The sequence below is a fragment of the Micromys minutus genome, assembly GCF_963924665.1.
Source record: "Micromys minutus genome assembly, chromosome: 22".
NCBI lineage: Eukaryota > Metazoa > Chordata > Mammalia > Rodentia > Muridae > Micromys > Micromys minutus.
In genome coordinates, this window is record NC_137957.1 from 43703955 (window position 1) to 43724594 (window position 20640).

The window sequence follows — 20640 nt, forward strand, 5'->3', positions numbered from 1 at the left end:
TTTGCTTGAATATGGTCACAAGCTCTGCATCTATAAGCTCTAAATTGGATCATCTGTGAGATGCTAGACATTTTATTTTCCTGCTTCTTCATCCCACAGTTTCCCCATCAACACACGGAGGGTCTCATTAATACCTGCTCCATGAGTTCTTTGGGGTTCTTGGACAAGTTAACGCATGCATACACCCTGATGTGTGCCACATAGTGTGTAGAACTACTATTAATGTCATCATGTGTTCCACAACTATATAAGATATAGTATTTGTATTAGATGTGAAATACATGTAATGCTTTTATTACATATATAACCTTTATAAATATATATATTCACTTGATGCCAATAGCTCTTTAGATGAAAAAAAAAAAACCACAGATCTAGATGTTTTCCTTTTGAAATTTTACACTCAAGTTGAAGTAATAAAGACAGCAGCCATAAAGATAATTAACTTATATATTACATTACAGTGATGGGGATAAAAATAAATACAAGGCAGGGCAGATGAAATGGATGAGCTGTCCTGGTGTAGGGTTAGGATACAGTCTAATATTTAAGAGGATCTGCACATGAGGCCTCCTTGAGAAAAAAAAAAAAAAAAACCCTATGCACATCCTAAAGGAGACCCCATAGGAATGATGGGTGGGATTGGCCTAGAAGAAGTAATAAAAACAAGTCTGATAAGTCAGAATAGCCACAAAGATGAAGGGCAGCTAGACAAATTATTTGAAAGAGTCTGGTCTTGATTCTGAAAGACATAGGGGTCTTTATGAGGTTTTGCACAGACACCCCGATCTCACTGAGTTGGCATGATCAATCTGTCGAGTCCTGCTGGGAAATCACTTCTGAAACCCCATATGGTGATGGTAACCATGATGTCGATCAAGTGTTACAGTGTCAGGAAGAGTCATATGCTGGTACTTCATGGAATGACCTCAATGATCAGAACTATAAGGACCAGGAGAGGAGTTTGTCGATAACAAAATGGAAAAGGGGTCATTTGGTCCCATTTCATCCTTTGTTTTTAAATATTGTGCAGCTGAGTGACAATTCAGAAATCCTAAGAAGGAACATACACACACATGCACGCGCACACACACATACACAGACACAAATCTCCCCAGAGTCTCTTTCTTGAATCAAGTATTATAGAAAAGTTAGAGAAATGAACCTCTTATTTTACATTAGCCACACCTACCATATCTGTGGATCTCAGAGATAAAAATAAGACATCAGACGTGGCAGAAAATGCCTTCACCCACTGACTCAACCATTCAACCTGCCAGCCAACCATTGTACAATTTCTCAGCACTTTCTAGAGTATGTTATCTGGATATGCCTCGATTTCTATAGCCAATGTTTTGGTGACTGGCTTGTGACTTTCCTCATATGTTTTGCCACTAAAAGCAATGACTGGCATTGTCTGCATGCTTGTCTCTGATGAGCTAACTCATTTTCCTAATTAAATGCCTTGGGACCTCCATGGTGAACCAGAAAGAATTCACCCCTTAAAGTTTCTTTATGCGTCTTATCCACTTCTCTCAAAGGGGCTACTGCTGTTCTAGTCTCCATGAGAGAACCTATGTTCTCTACCTGTACCAACCATCAGGATTCCCGATGCTGTGCTTTTCTTAACCTGGTATATAAAAATAGTTAATAATTCATTATTGAACCTTTTACTCAATTGTTGATAAGAACAAATGTCACTAAAATGATGACATTGTCCACTCTCAAATAACACCTATAATAGTCACTGTGGACTCTTCTCTTTGGTCTTTGGGGAAACTAAGGAAGAGAAACAATAAAATTATAGATGAAAACACTTTGCTGTGAAGAACAGAGGGAGAAAGTATATTTTTCACTGCTAAAGACATGGTTCTTTTGTAAACACTGTTTTTTCTTCCAAGGATATAGTAAGCTCTCTTAAAATGTTGACTTTTTTATTATCATTAATATGACATCAAACACAAAAAGATCAGATTCTCTGGGCACAATGAACCAAATCAGGAACCTGACACAGGCTCTCTTCCTGACAATTCTTCTCTGCGATCCCTGAGGCCCCAAGATGATACCACTAGTCACAGCTTCCCTTAAATGACTCTGCATGTGTATGTACGTGTGTGGGCGTTACTCACTGTTCTATTGCTGTGAGGAGACATCATGACCAATGCAACTCCTATAAAAGAAAGCATTTAAATTGGAAGCTTGCTTACAGTTTCGGAGGTTTAGTCAAATACTATCAAACCAGGAAACATGGCAGCATGTGCCGGAACAGTAGCTGAGAGCTACATCCTGATCTGCAGACAGAGAGAACCCAGGCTTGAGGTGGGAAACATCAGGGGGCCCTAGAGACAGCAGGAACCCTGAAGCCTCTTTGAGCAAACAGAGGTCATTTCCTAAGCAAATCAAAAAGTGACGTCATGTTTTTTGGCTTAGGAAGAAAGAGAATTCGTGACCCTTCCCTGGGGTCACTTCCCCTCCCCTATTTACTTCTGTTGAAATTTAAGAGGCAACCAAGGTCTGTGTTATATAAAGTGGGGAGGATCTGGGAGGCATGAAAGGATGGAGAAAATGAAAAACACTTAATAAGTTGTGGCAAGAAAGTTTATGTGTGTGGCCAGAAACAGAAAAGAATACAATAAATCCAATAACCAAGGTGAGTCTGTATATTTGTCTAACCATTTGAGAAGGTACAAAGACAGGAGAGAGAAGATGTGGAAGAAATGCTAGAAGGCAAACCACGCTTCAGGAAAACTGACTAACCACCCACAAGACGTCCATGAAAGTAGTCACTTTCTCTAAGCTCCTTATTCTCCAGAAGTGGTGGCACACTAGGGAGAAAGAGGCAGGAGGTCTCTCGACGTGAGTCGCAGGAAAGCTAAAGCTAGTGAGACACCACCCCAGTAAAAAAGCATAAGGAGGAGAGAAAAAAAGAGAAGGTGGGGAAGGAGGAAGGAAGAGGAGGGGGGAGAGAGGAAGGAGGAAGAGAAGGGGAAAGAAGAGATGTGGGGGAAGCAATACCAGTTCCTTGCTTTGGGAATAACCCAAGCAGTTCATACACCATGTCTTCTTTTGTTATAATACTAGAGCTTAGAAAATGCATTCACAAAGTCTTTCACCGAATTTTGTGAAGTAACACCCTCAGCAGGGGAATGGCTAAATGGGTTATAGCATAATCACCTAATGAAATCTTACAAAACAAGTAACAACTGCTTTCATAAGGCAAGTTATGGATAATAACTCCACTTTCGTTGCCTGGTAACAAGTCTGAGTGCTATAGCCACCGAGGAGGGTCTCCATCACCTGCATAGGACCTAACAACACATGCACATCCAACAGTGGAGGGGTGGCAGGACTGTATTCCCTGGACAAGGGCAGGCACAGAAAAGCTGTGTAACAAATGTAGGCAGGTTCCTTTCAATTGCTTCTAAAAGACCAATTATATCCATCAAAGTGGAGTATAAATTCAGGAGCGATATCCAGCTGTACCTCTACAGGTGTGGACAGCTTGCTTATCCTGAAGCTCTTCGATGCCACCAGCTAAACAGTCCAGCTGGAGAATTACCAAGATGGCCTCAAAACTCGGGGTTTTGTGGTTCTGTGTCTCTGCGTAGTCCCTTCCCTGGGAATTCATAGGCAGGTGAAGAGAAAGGAAAAACGTTCTCCTTTGGTTCTTCCTCCAAGGAGACTGCTTCTGATTTTATGGTTTACCACTAAGCATCTTGTAAGAAAGCTTTTTTCCCTAAGAAACATGGGCTATAGGCTGAGAGGGACTAAAAACAAAATGCTGTGGAAAATGTTTAAACAAATGCATAAAGAACTGAGAGGGAAAGAAATCTGCTGAGTACAGAGGTCGTCCATAGGTCAGAGGTCATCCATAGGTCAGAGGGCATCCAAGGGTCAGTAAGCAGAGGTCTGAGCACATTCCTAACTATTTGGACAGAAATTACCAGAACATCTACTTAATTTCTAACCATCACTTAACATACACCAATACAGTGATCCATGTCTCTCTTATTTTTTCCCTTTTATAGAATTTTTATTTACATTTCAAATGTTATCCCCTTTCCCTGTTTCCCTTCTGGAAACCCTCTATCCCACCACCCCTGCTCCAGCTTCTGTGAGGGTGCTCCCCCACCTACCCACCTACTTCCTCCTGCCTCCCCACCCTGGCATTCTCCTACACTGGAACCTCAAGCCTGCATTGAACCAGGGGCCTTTCCTCCTATTTATGCCCAACAAGGGATCTATGTCTCTTTTAGGGCCATCTCTGTCTCTGTTCCCGGCCATTGGGTCCCCTTCCTCCTACCTGGACTGCCTAGTTGAGCTTCAGTGTGAAAGGATGTGCCAAATCCTGCTGAGACCTGATGTCCCAGAGTGGGGTGGTAACAGAGGGGGTACCTCCCTATTTCTGAGGAAGAAAGGAAGGGGGCAATAGAGGAAGGGATTTGTCCAAGTAGGACTGAGAAGGGGGCTGTGGTCAGGATGCAAAGGAAATGAAAATATAAATTACTGGAAAAATATAACAAAAAATAAATATGGGTTATGTTGGTATGCATTCTGACATAGTTACCAGCTGAAGTCTATAAGGCCAAGGACAGGCAGAGTGATTCCTTTATGGGGTGGTGGCTTTGAGTTAACTATCCCACCCACAGAGAGATGAAATTGAATAGAAGGTAGAAGATCCTGACTAATCCAAGAGGACTCTGCACACATACTTCAGACCTTTCTTTCTCTGAGAAGCCAGCAGGCCTTAGTATATCCTACGAGGAGCCAAGTCAAGAAAGTGTCCACCTACATCGGGCCAGAGGAGCAGGTGGTCTAGTCTGACCCTTCACATTCTAGACTAGAGACTTCACATCACTGTGAGTCTCTCCTTATTCCTCTGAGTATTTAGTGAAAATTGGCTAACTATCCAGGTATATAACAGGGTTGGGGATGCTCATTATGCCTAGAGTCATTGTAAGGCTATTTAGTAAGAAAGCTGCAGGAGATGGGTAATTATCCCTACATGAGATGCTTTTTCCTCTCAGACCAATATTGAGAATACAGACTTTTACCTTCTGCCTCTATTAAGGAAAGATACATATATTTATAGCACAGTTGTTACTCTGATATCCTGTGGGGGTAATGCTTGAAATGAGTGTCTCCCAGTGTCCCCATATTAAAGCAGTCACTTGTAAGTGATCGGAAACATATTCCTTGTATTTCTACTCATTGCTTTCTTGTCTCTGACAGTAACAAAATATCTAGACGTCTCCTTCCACAGACAGCCTCAGATAGGTGAATATTCCCATTCCTAGTCTTTTCCTTCCACACCAAATTAACCTAATCCTTTTACTAGTTTTTCTAAGAACGTGTTAGGCTATAGTACACAGCAATAGTTTCTGAAAAATGCTTCTTGAGATATTATTCTATGCCAGTTGCTATTCTAATTAGTTTTCACAAATTAATTGGTTTTATTTTTGTAGGAACCCTATAATAGGTTTATCACTATCTTCACCTTGAAACCAAGGAAACTAAGCCAAGAGGTGCAGAGACCTCAGCAACTTTCCCTCCTCTTTCTTCTGACAAGCTCCTTTCAACTGGAAGAAGGGTAGGTGTCACAGACGGATCACAGACTTGGAAGTCTGGGCTCCACCTCCACTTGCACATTCCCTGAATAATCTTGAATTAATTGCTCGACCTTTCTTAGAGCCTCAGCTCCCTCGTCCATATGATAAAAGAATGGATATCAAATCAAGGAGTATATATAGCCTGATGCATATGTGTGGCATCATAGTACAAGAATCTGCTTTCTTGATTAACTCAGTACTTTGAGTGGCTGTAATTAAACTGTGAGCTTCACAAGACTGTTATTAAGGAAACTAAAACTGTACCAGTATGGGGAGTTTCCATGAAAACTGCTGAGCGTGTTTGGAGAAAAAAAAATATTAATAAACACTAATAACAACCTTCCACCATCCTTGCTGAGCTCCATGACCTCCTCTGCATGGATGGGTAGTGAGGTCCTCAAGGAATTGAGATCTGGATAAGTGCATCGAAGAATCCACAAGAGTATGAGCCTGCATGAACATATATACACACATATACATTCACACACACACACACACACACACACACACACACACACACACACACACACACGCTCCTCGGGTCCACTTCTGCTAATTTACCGCTTTCGGTTTATTTATTATATTGTAAACAGCCTCTTCATTTATTATTATTTAATCCATTAACTAACTCAGTCCCAAGGGGCAACTGCTCAAGAACATGTGATTCCCTGACACAAAGGCTAAGCAGGCACACTGGAGCATTTTACAGAAACGTCTTCTCGGGAGCAGGTTTTTTGTTGATGTTGTTGTTTGGTTGGTTGGTTGGTTGTTCTTTTTTTGGGATTTATTTTTCAGAAAACGCTTTTTTTCTCTCTCCTCTGCTTTCTCTTGAACGTTGATTTACCCACAACTACCGCCGCCACTTTAGAAATCAGGTTTTAAGTTTTAAACACACTCAATTTTTCTAGAGCATTTTTTAGATGTCCAAAATGGATTAATCGAGCTGAAGGTGTCTCTCAGAATTACAGCACTTGCCTGCCATCTGAGAAACTCTGTATTTTATACACAATACCAGACCATTGTTACTTATATTTTGTCAATTTGTATTTAATGTCTTCTAATGATGGATGATTTTCATTATCAATTTGATTTGGGTTTGTATTCAGCTAGAAAACAAACATCTGTGTGTGTTTGTGATAGTACATTAGCAAGTCACAGACTATGAAGGAGAGAACCTACTACTTTTATTCAGCTAAATTGACATAATATTAAACCAATTTCTAATAACTTATCACCCCAATACCTATAGATCAGTGTCTCTTCCAACTCTCATCAAATAAAAGTCTGTTTGTGGTAGATGGTGGTTAACAGAAACCCACAGCTGGTCAAGTTTCAGAGAAAAGGAGATTAGCATGCTCAACCTTAAATGAGTTATAGGTATCATATCTCTCCTTTCAAGGCTCTGAAGTCATTGCATAAGGACTGGGACATCTGTAAGAGCCAAAGGATGAATGACTAAAGAAGAGCAGTGTTTTTCAGACTTAGAAGTGAGGTTATATATATGAACTCAAAACAGTTGTTTGGAGCAAGTACAAGACATGTGGGAGCTCAATTTAAACAAAACAACACCACAGAAAGTTGAGGTAGACCAGAAGTCCCACCCTTAACTGAGGAGCTATTGTCACATGATTGATGGTGGAAGAAGGAAGTTAGTTTAGTTTTGTTTTGATTTTTTAAGGGTGTGGCCCTGGTAGGTCAACAAATTTGGATAGGACAACAAAGATAGGGAACAAGAATTAGATCTAGGAGAAATCAGAGGAAGGGCGAATGTAATCAAACCATGTTACACACTTACCTCAAATAAACGCAGGACCTTGGCTAGGGCACCAACTTCCTCTTTGAGTGAGAATATCAGAGATACGGCACCATTTTGATTGGAGTTGTCTTCAATATAGCTTGTTTCCTACATAAATAGATCACTTGGTTAAACTGTTTCTCACAGCTTAGCAATTATTCCCTTGAAATTTCTCAAAAAGAGGTAAGAATAACCTTTTTCTGTTCCTTAAGCTTTTAAACACAGTGAACCCTGTGTATTCTTCACAGAAGGCAGTGTGATCAGAAATAAGTAAGTTGTGGACAATGGGAGAATAAGTCATTCCTCAGTTGGCTTTCAATTTCTAGAACCTTTAGTTAAGCACTGATGTCACTAGTCACTGACAAAAATCAGCATGTTTTAATGAGTGCCCCAATACCAGACCCTATGTGATATCTGAGAGGATATAAATCTGAATTGAGGCAAATGCACCCATCCTTTCAGTACTAAAATTCTGACCATCAGACACATGTACAAGAAGCCAGGAGATTCTCAGAGGAAGAGCAAGTGGTTCGAAAGAATCTTAAAAAGACACTGAGAAACACAGTGTGAAAAGGAATGAAGAAAGGACATTTATAGGATGTGGATCCAAGACCTGAGTATATCCTCTCTCATCCATTTACCACCTAAACCATTCTGAGTGGTCACTTTACTTATGTCCTCAATACTGCCTTTATCTCAGTATCTCAAAATAATAGTAAGAATTAGCCCTGGCCAAATAATATCCAAGTGTTGGGAAAAAATAAAACAGAAATTTAAACATAATAGTAGAGTTGTGTGTAAAACCATGAAAATACTATTGGTGGCTAGAGAGATAGTTCAGCATTTAAGAGCACTGACTGTTTTTCCAGAGGTCCTGAGTTCAAATCCCAGCAACCACAAGGTGGCTCACAAACATCTGTAATGGGATCTGATGCCCTCTTCTGGTGTATCTGAAGACAGCTACAGTGTACTCACATAAGTAAATAAAATAAATAAATATTTTTTAAAAAATACTATTGCACATATATTAATGGCCTTTTGGGTTTAGGCAACAAGCATCAAGTTGTCCCATATGCAGCAACAGGTGATAACTTGTTGCTGAAATGAGTCACAAGAAGGATACTAAGCTATCAGACAATGGGCACCTTCAATGAGGAAACAAACTAAGATGGAATGTATGTGGGTATTCCAGAGTTTGCCAAGACAATTTTTTAAGTTTTAAAATGATACACAACATTCTGCGTGTACCCATCAATGCACAGCATATCCCCTGAAAGGAGCAGAAAATGTGAAGAACAATTACTCTCTTGTAAGTTAGTCAATCAAGCTGGTGGTGTGGATACTTCATCATCTCAGGGACAGGAGACAATGGTAGAAAGATTCTAGTCATGGACTCAGAATCATAAGCTGGAGAACACTGGAGACACTTAGAACAAAAATATTTAAGTTCTGAAAATTCATATTCCCCCTCAAGAATCTTATATGATGAAGCTGGAAGTACCAAATTTACCAGCAAATTGGAAGTTTCAAAATAAATTAGAGATTTGTCTTTACCTGGACTATGTTATCATCTATCTTCTAAAAATAGTAATATGTAGGGGCTGATAAAATGGCTCAGTGGTTAAGAGCACTTGTTGCTCTTGCGAAGGACCTGAGTTAAGTTCCTACTATCTACATGGTGCTAACAACCCTCTGTCACTCCAGTTCCTAGGATCTTGGGGATCTAGAGCCTCCACTGACCTCTATGAACCTCTGTTTGTGCACACTCAGGTGCATAAACATACACATAATTAATATTTTAAAAGAAAATTGCTGTGCTATTTTTTTTTAATTTTTAACTTTAATCAAGGTCCACCACTTGATTTGGACAATCTCGTTTAACTTGAAAACAGTCAAGAAAATGGCTTTTACTGTGTACTAAGTCCCCTTTTCCACTGGTGTCAAGATTCAGCCTTAGAGAACCTAAGGAACTGGGCTATAGAGATAACTCAGATATGTACTTTTTAATCCCAAAACTTGGGAGATAGAGCCAGATGGATCCTTGGACCTCCCTGGCCATCCAGGCTAGGTGTGGGGCAAGTTCCCAGCAACTGAGACCCATTTCTCAATAAATATGATAGAAGATGCCAAACAAATGACTCTGGAAGCTGTCTTCTGGCTCAAACATTTGTTCGACTACATACACCTGAGTTTTCTATCTCTCTCTGTCTCTGTCTCTCTGTCTCTATCTCTGTCTCTCTCTCTCTCTCTCTTTCACACACATACACACACACACACACACACACACACACAGAGAGAGAGAGAGAGAGAGAGAGAGAGAGAGAGAGAGAGAGAGAGAGAGAGAGAGTCAAGCAACTGACCTTTAATTCCACAACTAGCATTGGAGTATGCTTGTCCATGAGCCATGACCTGATTTAGTTCTGCCTTTCTCTTCTACAGCCTGCCTTACATGCACAGATGAGCCTGAGTTCGGTCTCTTCTTTACAGCAGAGAACACTGAGCTCTCAGTTCTTTCTAGTTTTCTTGAAATGAAAAGAAATTTGGTTTCTAATTCACTATTGACTTGTTGACCTCCTAAAGGGAGGTATTCTTGATACATGTCAACATGTGCCACCTCCGACTAGGGCAGCTCAGAGGTGAAGATACCTGTCATATAAACCCAGTGGGCCTCAACCCCTCTCCTGTGTGTGTCCAGCAATCACCCAGTTTGGTGTCACTGTCTCTAGAAACAATTCTTAAGATCCGGGTCTTTTTCTGTGGTTCCCACTGCCATTGCATGCATCTAGCTCGGGTGATCCTGTCCTACAGTGATCCTATCCTAACAGGATTTCTCCCATGTCCTTCATCACCAAAATCACTGTTAATGAATTTTAACCATGGACATTTCCAAATAACGATGATAATAAATATATACATAAGTTATATCTTTCCCCACAGCTGCCTGCAAATTAGCATTAACATTGCTGGTATTAGTTAATTAGCATTAACTGTCCTGGTCTGCCCCTGAACAGGCGTCCACTTATTTCCAGGAACCAAACCATGTCATTTCACCTGCATGTTGTCATTGACAGCAGCTGCTACTCTTTGCATGGTTTACTTGGAACTGACCATTAAGTCGTCATTAAAGCTCTGAGGGGGTGCTGCTGTTTTGAAAATGAAGACACGGGTCAATAGGCTTGTCCCAGGCAATCCAACTACTTTGTAACAAAGCCTGGGCTAGAACCCTTGTTTAACTGTCTCAACACCATTACTCTGCTTCCCAGTGATACCCTTGACGAACACAACAGCTTCTTCTTTTCAAAGCAGGAAAGACTTTACTTGAAAGGAAGCTCAGAGAAGTTTGTGAGGTGCTGTGGGCCTTGGTGGGTCTGAATTCAAGGTTTACCTAGCCAATCCTGGGGCCTTGAGCACATCTCTTTCACAGTGTATTTTTGTTGGCTCGGAAGCTATACCTATTTGATTCTAACAGGCATGTGGATTGACATGCAAGCATACATTATCTCCAAAACTGTCTAGGAAGAAACCATGCAGAGAAAAGAGTGAGGAATCAGAGAGTGAGAAACTTTGATCTCTGAGCAATGCATTCATCAATAAAGACTGCCTGTTCTCTTTAGCTACGAGTGAATGCAAATGCCTTCTGTTATCCTTGGAAATAATCACATATCACATTGACAAGCAATATGCTCTGCCAAGGGCATTCTAGGGTCAGTACTGGTGATCTGGGGCTCATGGAAGACATAGGCATTTGCGTGTGTGGCCACAACCACCTTGCATACATCTATACCGAGGAACTACGGAAAACAGGATGCAAACATCCTAAGCCACTTGTCTCTGTGTGGTAGGATGTACACACGTCCAGATTACAGCATTTTCCCACCGGAGGCAATGTTCCGGTAATGCAATGTGCTTGCTCTGTTGTAGGAAGTAGATTGGATTTGAGCTCTAGCAGCCCTGTCCCACTGGTTATCTCTGAGCTTCTCACCGATCCCTCTCCTTTGCTTAAGTTTTATTCACAACACTTGTCTCTATAAGAAACTACCGGATGCTTTGTATGCTGTTAGTTCCTTCATAGTTTATGTCCTGAACAAAAGTAGTTTTACCAAAGGAAAATACTGCTCTGTCTGACACACAGTAGGTGCTTCTTCTTCTATTGGGTGACTGAACGTGTTAAATCACTCACTTCCACAAACTGGTTACGCTTGTTAAGTGGGTATATCTTTGACATAATATATGCCTTCAATAAATGGTGACTCCTTCCTGCAGTGTCCCTGTTATTAGAATCAAGTAAGATCTATACTGTCCATCTGGGTTAGAAATGTTAAAGATGTAAGCAGGCCTGCCGGGGTAGCTCAGTGGATAAAAGAGCTTGCTTGTCAAGCCTGATGACTTGAGTTCAATACAGTATGAAAGGAGAGAGGTGACTCTTCAAATTGTCTTCTGTCTCTACACATACCACGGCATATGCTCCACCTCCTCACACACATAAACATAACTGAACATCTTAAGAATGCATAAATGTGTCTCTTTTGTAGACTGACAGAGCTAGAAGGAACCCAAACTACTAAGCATCTCAGCGGCCACCTCAAGTCTATAGGCACTAAGCAGCCTCCTCATCCCAGCCAAGTGGCTTCTCTTTACATAGCTTAAGTGCTCAAATAGGACAACCCTGGTGTCTGGACTGTGTGTGTGATGGATTTCTCATGAGCAAGCTACACTAAGCACAGCATCTGCCTTGCTGTCTGTCTTTCCTGCTCTTCAAGACTCATTCTGTCGAACAAACTAACCAGCTTTGACCAAATGCACGTTGGCAGTCTCAAATGTTCGAGAAAACATAGTGAAAGATTGATCAGGTGTTCTCATCTTAATCCTAGAATTGGAGGGTGAGGCATTCTTAATTTCTGAAGGAAAATGTTCTGCTTCTGATGCTGAGCCTGGATCAGGATATGTTTGGGCCCTCTATGAGTGTCCCTGTTATTGGTAGGGACAATCTGTGGATTCACAAACACCTAACATCTAAATGTTTATAAATAGAGATGTAAACCCCTCCTCCTAACTCTTCACCCCCAATTCTTTGGCTTAAGCTCCCCAGATGGCCAAGGGGCTGTGCAGCCAGCAACGTAAGAGCGTAGAATACAGTAGAGCCAGAATCTGTGGACTGACCTGCCTACCCCTCACACCAAGCTTATTCAACACAAATTCTCTGACTCCAGGCAGCCCTCAGCCTCTCAGTTCTGTCTGAGGAGAGGCTAGAAAAGGCATCTCCCCTAGTCCAGAACGTGCTGCCAACTACAGATTTCTGCTGTCTATCTAGTTATCGTGACTTTGACCTCTACTCTCTCATAATGGCCTGAACTACTCAGCTCCCTAGAGACTGTGGACTTCCAGAGGACTGTGTGAAGCAGCTGCCTGCACAGGTACATTACCTCCAGGGCCTGAACCTCAGTGTGCAAACTACGATTTCCAACCTGAGGAACATACAAATATCACACTAAAGAACAAGTTCCGCAAGAGCTCCCTGGGGAGGACAATGGCCAGGAAGTCATGAGGGAATGGATTCCCTCTACCTCCTGCGTCATTCCCAAAGCACTTTCAGCCTCCTGGCTAACTCCTGTTGATTGACCCTTCTGCTTAATTTCTCCCTCCTAGATCTGAGTAAGTGCCTCAAAATTCTTTCCTCATGCTCTGTCACCTCCTGAAAGTTAAAGAAAGGCCGTTTCTTACACACTTGTCATTTCTATACCCAGAAGAAAGGATTGAATGAATATCCCTGAAGAGATGTAATAGGACTCCTACCCCAGATGATTAAGTACCAGTCCTTTCCTCTCAGGGTACAGAAGGTAAAGCAGATAGGCAGAGAACACCAATGGGCTACCCAAAAACACATAGACATTGGTAGCAGCTCAGATCCCCAACTTCTGTATTCTCAACTTGTTAAGGATAGTTTCATCAGTTGACTTCCTGGGCATTTCCCTCCCCTCTAAATAAATTCATACTTCTTAGTAGCTTTAGTAAAGTAGGAAACACAGTATTTCTGACACTGCTTTCACATCTGGGCCACCAGTTCTCTCCTGGCAGTGGAAGCCCACCAGGCTTACCTGCCCAAAGTCTGAGAGTTTTCTGCTCAGGACTCCATTCTCCAGAACAACAGCTGCCATGCTGGCTCTCAGTGAGTGAGGTGTCTAGCTTAGCAGCAGGGCTAGGAAAGGTTTGCACTCAGGATGTGGGGCTGATTTTAATCTGGCTCTCAGGACAGGGGAGAGGCTTCAAAGGGTGTCTCCTACCGAAGTCTAGAAGGTCATGCTTCAGTGGGCGTTGCCCTGACGTCACAGTGGATGGATATGAACAGCCCATGCCCAACTCTAGGTCACCTGTCCTGGGGTGGCCCAGGGGGGAGGTGTTGCCGAAGGGGTGGTAGCCACAGCAGGACTCATTTGGCATAGTGCCCTGGGTAAGGGTAGAAGACAGAGAGCCCAGAGCACCTACTTCCCAAAGCTCAGACAGGTTTGGCAGTGCTGAGACATTGGAATACCTGGAGTATGGATTCTCTGCAACTAGAGAAAACTGGGAATAATTAATAATAATAATAATAATAATAATAATAATAATAATAATAATAATAACAATAAATAGAGAATGATTGTTCCCTGTGAGCACAGAAATAGAACCAGGATCATGATTTAAATGCTCGCCACCCTCTACTCATCTTTTATTACCCATCAGACAAGTCAGTCTCCTTACCACACTTTTCTCTAGGAAACCGCACTGGATGACCCTGCCAGGCTGAGTATGCACAAAAGCCAGGGGGTATCGGTACTTGTTTGGTGGCTGAGACTACAAAGAGGACAGAAGGGCCACCTTGCTAAGATGTGTCATGTGCATGAATCACACCAATGAGGAGATGCTCTGTGTATTCAATCCGGACCGTCCTTGCCATTCACACCGCATAAATGGAAGCTAATGTCTGTCTCAGAAAATGAAAGGACAGCCACGGAGCGTTTGCTCTTTGTGCGCGAGGTGGGGGTCGTCAGCACCGGGACTACAGCAGGCTCAAACCACCTTCCGGTCAGCACTGCACCATTCTAGTGGTCAGACAAAACAAACAAGTTCAAACAAGCCTAAGCCTCGGGGGAGGGGCAGATAGACAAAGGAACGAGCTGAGGACTAGGTACTGGGGAGCGGTCTCACGTAAACGTGAAGATGCCATGTCAGAACCCCATTTTTTTCTAGAGGAGGAAACCGAAGACAGATATTCAGTGCTAGCAGGGCAAACAAGGTATAAAAACACGGGAGGGTGAGTTCCAGAAAGACTGAAAAGGCGAGGGCATCAAGGGACTCAAAGCCTGCTTAATATTTACCCAGGCACAGTTAATAGGCTGTGAGGAAACGGGCCAATAATAGAAGGGGCTAGGAGTCCACCCCATCGCCTCCCGCAATCCTTTGACCCAGAGAGCAAGTATCTGCCAAAAGAGAAAAAACAATATTTCAAGTCGGACATTCAAAGCAAGTGGCTTAGTTCCTTCAAAGCATGGACAGCCACTCCCACACATACCCAGGGGTCTTTGTTTTTAAAATGTGGGTCTAGGGCCATTGTTTAGGATTTCATGAACCTCTATAATGCAACCGGCTTTCTCCTGAGTTCCAAGAATATCAATACTGTAAGAATTATTTCTGTCCAAAGGCATGTCTAGGTGTCTGGTTAATCTTCTCTCTGGTCAGTTGCCAGGCCACATGTTTGAATTTCCACCTGTCTGTCGGAGTCCACTATACCTCCTGAGCAACAGCCTCAACCAATGAGTCTCAAGCCCCTTGTCATCCTACTTCCAAAGATAGTTACATTGCAATTCATGACAGTAGCAAATCGCAGTTATGAAGTAACAATGAAATCATTGTATGGTTGAGGGTCACCACAACATGAGGCACTGTATTAAAGGGTCGCCGTGTTAGGGAGGTTGAGAACCACTGGCTTACAGATTATAGATGTGAAGTAGAAATGCCACTCCATCCGTCATCATTGCCCATACACTGTGGAGGGCAATGCCATCCAAAGAATCTGCAGCATGAAACTGAAGCAATGAATGAAGAAGGCAACAGTGATGGTGGCCTTGTCTGCATGCACACTGTGTGCTAAGCGCCAAGCTCTTCCAGTGCAAGATTTCATGTCTTCCTACCATCCGTCTTTCAGACCGTGCCTCTACTCTGAATCCACCAAACAATGGCTGCCCAAGACATTTAAATTCACAGCTGGAATTCAAACCATGTTCAACTCAAGCCCATAGCCTTGGCTATTAAATATATCTTCTCTCTTTTTTTTGAAATAAGCATCATGGCTTGTTTGTTTGTTTGTTTGTTTGTTTGTTTGTTTTCGGGAAAAACACATTGATGACCCTTCTCTTTTCTCTGAACATCAGTTAAAAATAGAATTTTAGGGATGGAGAGATAGATGGGTCACAAGTTAAGAACACTGGCTGCTCTTCCAGAACTACACGGTGGTTCACAACTATCTATAATAGAATCCAACTCCAGGGTAGGTGTGAAGACAAACACTCATGTACTTAAAATAAATAAAAAAATAAATAAATACATAAATAAATAATCTTTTTTATAGATAAATTCTAAATTCTATTTCACATTTTAAAAATTGCCCCAAGTCTAGATTGAATAAAAAACGGTATACTTCCCTGCTGTCCTGGTAGAAAAAGAGTATGAATAGTTTCTTTTAAAAAAATAAAATAAATACAGGAAAAGCTTTAGGGCTGGTATGTGACTTAGTAGTTAGTATATTTGCCTATTATGCTAGAAGTCCTGGATTTGATCCCCAGCCCTTTAGAAAACTTGGTGGCACATGCCTGTAATCTCAGCAGTGTGACAATATGAACAGGAGAATCAGAAATTGTAGAATATCCTTGGCTTTGAAGTATGTTCAAACTCAGCCTGAGTTTTATGACAGCGTGTCTCCAAACACACACACACACACACACACACACAAATTTACTTTTGCAAAACCATAGATCACATTTATCTATGGACCAAGACAAAACTGGACAGCATAGGAGATTGCTGGTGAAGCACACATTTGGGTCACTGGGTGGGACGTGTGCTAGAACTAACAGGCAGTGACGAGCACTAAGAAAATCCAGAAAAAGGTACAGATCTAGAAGTATTGAGAAAGATGCTCTGTAGATCACTGGGGCATGGTAATGGATTTGTGGAAGTCAGCACCATGTATCCAGATGATCGGCTAGCTCTGTACTTGGCAACCTTAGAGCTGACTTAACTGATTTGAAAGTTGAACATTTCCCAACATTTGCTAGCTTTTCGGCTTCTTTCTACTTAACTTTATGCACACGGGGCTGAGTTAATCATAATCCATGAGTTCATGGCAGATAACCCAAACCTACAAGTCACTTTTCTTACTGGATTTGTTCCTTCTCTTATCTTGATTACTCAACTCCCTGGTACCTTCACTGTTCTGTTTGATGTACACATGAGTAAAGAGGAGTGTGTTTTCCTGATACGTGATGGTCTATAGGTGCATATATATATAATATATACATGTGCTGTACAGTTCAGATGCTGCTCTGAAGACACAAGCCTGGCCTGGAATGTGAACTTAGTTCTCTGATGATCTGTTTTGGTGTAAAATTTCCTCTGTGTGTAATCATCACTGCAAATTTTTCATGCTGTAACCTTTCTTGACTTTGTAAAATCCTTCTGACTGTAGAGAGACGTGCATTTGTTTTCAACATAAGGCACTGAGTTGGACAACTGATGTTTAGAATTTGCTAAGTATGGGATCTTTTCCGTTTAATCAGTTAATGTGGCTAACCATTAACAAGATAACATGTTAAGATTATAGGCACAATTTTTTTTCAGATGTTAAGTTGTTTTTGTTCTAAAGTAACCCTTGTTCATGGTTTAATAATTTTAATGCTCTATTGCATATGGTTTATTCATACATTTTAACTTTCTCATTAATTTATTTATGTGTTTATCTGTGTATACATGCAATTGTGAGTTGTCCATGCCACGTGTGCAGAGGCCAGTGGATGGACAACCAGCTTAGTGGACAATTGCTTAGTCTGTTTTCTCATTTCACCATGTGGGGTGCAGAAGACATTCATAAGTTGTCAGGTTTGGTGGCAGGAGCCTTTTCTTCACCCACTGAGCTGTCTCATGGGGCCCATTAGTTCATACCTCATGTAGGATTTTTCCAGTGGCGTTTATGGGAAAAGAGGAACCTTCATCTCCTTACTTAGATGTCAACTCGTGTTGAAATAACAATTAAAACTACCTTATGTAAGACTTAGCATGGCTTTCTGTACTTTTATAATTTTGATTCTTATCAAGAGGAGAAAGAAGTTATTTGTTTCTTGAGAATTTGGTGGCCTTTTTATATATGCTTGGCCTGAGATAAAGGAGTAGCGGGTGTTCAGGGGAAAGTTCAAGGTTACAGTCTGGTTCTTTAACAGTTACTATGTTGTTTCTGAAATCTATTCCAGCCAGTTTTATATTTTCCCAGAAACCAATGCAGCTGTTTAAGGGCTCCATGAAACAAATATATTACTACTCATAATGTTGTATTCCTACCTATATTTTTATCTTTTTTTTCTATATTTTATTATTCATTGTTTTGTTGGGGTGTAAGGTGCATGCACGCTTGTTATGTCTGTGGGTGTACAGAGGATGGCCTGGGGTGTCTTCCTTCTCCAGTGACATATACCTGTCTTTTGATTCCAAGACTCTCTGATTAAGCTGGGTTGGTTGGCCAGCAAACCCTAGGGATCCTCCTGTCTCTACCTCCCCAGTACGAGGATTGTGACCAGGCCATCTGTCCCTGTGCCCATCTTCTTGCATGGGTTCTGAGGATGAAACTTGGTTCTTCCTGATTCCACAGCAAGCACTTTTCAGACTGGCTTGTCCAGCCTGTATTGTACTTTGTCTATCCACATCTTCTCTCATCTTGCCAGGTGTTTGTCCATGAAGAGCAGTCATTTCATAACACTGGTCTCTGTGATGTTCTCTCTTTCACTGATTGCTCTCCTCTTGTCCGTACCATTTCGTCATTCAAGCATGCTTTGTCCGTTCTTTCCAAACTGCTAGGGTTGAGCAGTGTTTTGTTTCCGGTCATCTGTGTTTCCTAATAAATACAGTTAAAATGAAATATGTCCAAGTACTACTGTAGTTGGATTCCATTTATTTGGTTTACTGTGGTTCAGTTTGAAGGTTTGAATGTAATCTCAATAACATAAAAGAGTTTTAGAGAGTATATTGTTTACATTCCAGATACATGGGATACTCTCGGCTTTCCTCTTTATTTCTGATTGGTTTCTACCAATTTATTGTCTACTGGAAAAATTCAATGCTTTTTCCCTAAACCTATTGTAACACAAGATGAGCCGGAACATGACACTAGCAATAAATATCAATAAATTCAGACACAAAGAAAGACCAATCATCAGCTAAGTAATCCTGAGTGGTCTGCTTAGCCATTTTTACAGGAGAAGGTCATTCCCATGGTTTGGGACAAGCCTGCAGCCTTCAGAAGACCAATTCCCTTCAGAGACAACACCACCTGTGTGAACATCAGAGCTTGTGGCAGCTTGCCTCTACGCCTCACTCCCCAGACTAATGGAAAGGACACCAAAGGAATTCTGGGAAGAACCTTCCCTAGATGCAAACACTTGGAGTGAATATAACATGTAAGGTCCATGCGTGTGCTGAATGCTCAGATGAATAAAATAAAACATAACCTCTCCTTACACCCGAGCAAACTCCCCATTTACCACAACCAATCCCTGTAGGATGGATGTAATTCAAAGCAATAGCCTTTATGAATTGATTCAAAGACCAAAACAAATATTACATACATAGACATGTAGCCTTTAGCCACCCATAAAAATTTCACAACTTTTACGTCCTACATAGATAAAAAGGAATTCTTAGAACTTATCCATTACATTACCTCATAATGAGACTAATTAGTAAATCAAGTGATTTTGGTTGAAGGCATATTAATTAGCAATTCTCATCATGCCTCATGCATTATGAGTTTAAATTATGGTATCTTTTATTTTAAGCAATGCTTTCATATATTTTTATGCGATATTTGTGATGCTGGGGACTAAACTTGGGATCTTGTACAGGCTAGATAAATGTTCTGCCACCGAGCTATATACTTGCTTCTATAAATAGAATTTATTTCAGTTTACTGTAAAATAAAAAAGATTTTAAAAAATATATCAGGCAGGATAAAAGTTTTGTCTCTTCCCAGCACCTACTTCCATATCCAGATCCACTGAGGCCTAAAGGAAGTTCCACAGTTGCAACATGACATTGGGTGCTTTTTTCTTTCTTTAACCAAAATTAGCAAAATTTTGATAATTTCCTACTATGTGTTTTGACCATATTCACTACCCCAGCTCCTCTAATGAGAATCTTCTTCACTCTCCTAACCCTTCCCACCCAATTTAGAGATACTTCCCCCCATCAGTCTAGTGGGTGTTGCCCTGTTAGTCTTCAGAATAGGCCCTAGCATTTCTGAGTTACACAAGTTTTCCTCCTAACTTTCATGAGTCTTGGGGCCAAGGGGTTAATATGGACATCCCATTTAGGACTGAACACTGGGCATCCTCGTAGTCTCTGCACATTGACCAACTGGGGATCTGTGTTAGTTGTCATCTACTGAAAGGTAAAACTCCTCTGGGTTGGACTAAATGACACTCTGATTTATGGGACTAGCAGTAACTCCTTTGGAGCTATTTTAAGACTATACCCATGGGGATAGTGTCAGTGAGCCATGCTGTAGGGATGTGTTGATGTCTGTAGCCAGTGTTACCATCAAAGGTCATGCAGATGTCCAGGTCTATGCTGTTGCTTTAAGCCATGCCAGTGTTCACAGTGTCCATAGGTCATGCCTCTACCATCGACTTGTGCTGCTACCTGAGGCCATGGTGATGTCTGGGCCCATGCTGCCACCAGAAGACGTGTCTGGGCCTGTAGTCCTACTGTAGCCAAAGTCTGTGTTGATGTCCATGACCCACACTAGCACCAAAGGTCACGCAGATGTCTATGGTCTGGGAGGCAACCTGAAGCCAAGTGGCTGTCTGCAGGCCTGGATCCATGCTGATGTGAGTGGCCTACGCTGCCACCTTGAGGCGATGTTGATGTCTGTGGTCCATGCAGCCCCCAAGGACCCTGTCTGCGTCCAGGGTTGTACTGCGGCATGGGGCCATGTGC

The 20640-nt window shown here is 41.6% G+C and overlaps 1 protein-coding gene across 1 annotated transcript in view; it reads right to left on the reverse strand.

Annotated features, from left to right (window-relative positions):
* The window catches only part of PAH (phenylalanine hydroxylase), a gene marked incomplete at its 5' end in the record, with an annotated part of 59454 nt that extends 45895 nt beyond the window's left edge, over nucleotides 1–13559 (reverse strand). Inside the window, 2 exons of the mRNA XM_080935267.1 lie at nucleotides 7405–7512; nucleotides 13500–13559. Of these exons, the coding sequence (XP_080791393.1) occupies nucleotides 7405–7512; nucleotides 13500–13559 (168 nt within the window). The remainder of the gene's footprint in view (nucleotides 1–7404; nucleotides 7513–13499) is intronic.
* Between the last annotated feature and the right edge of the window lie 7081 nt (nucleotides 13560–20640).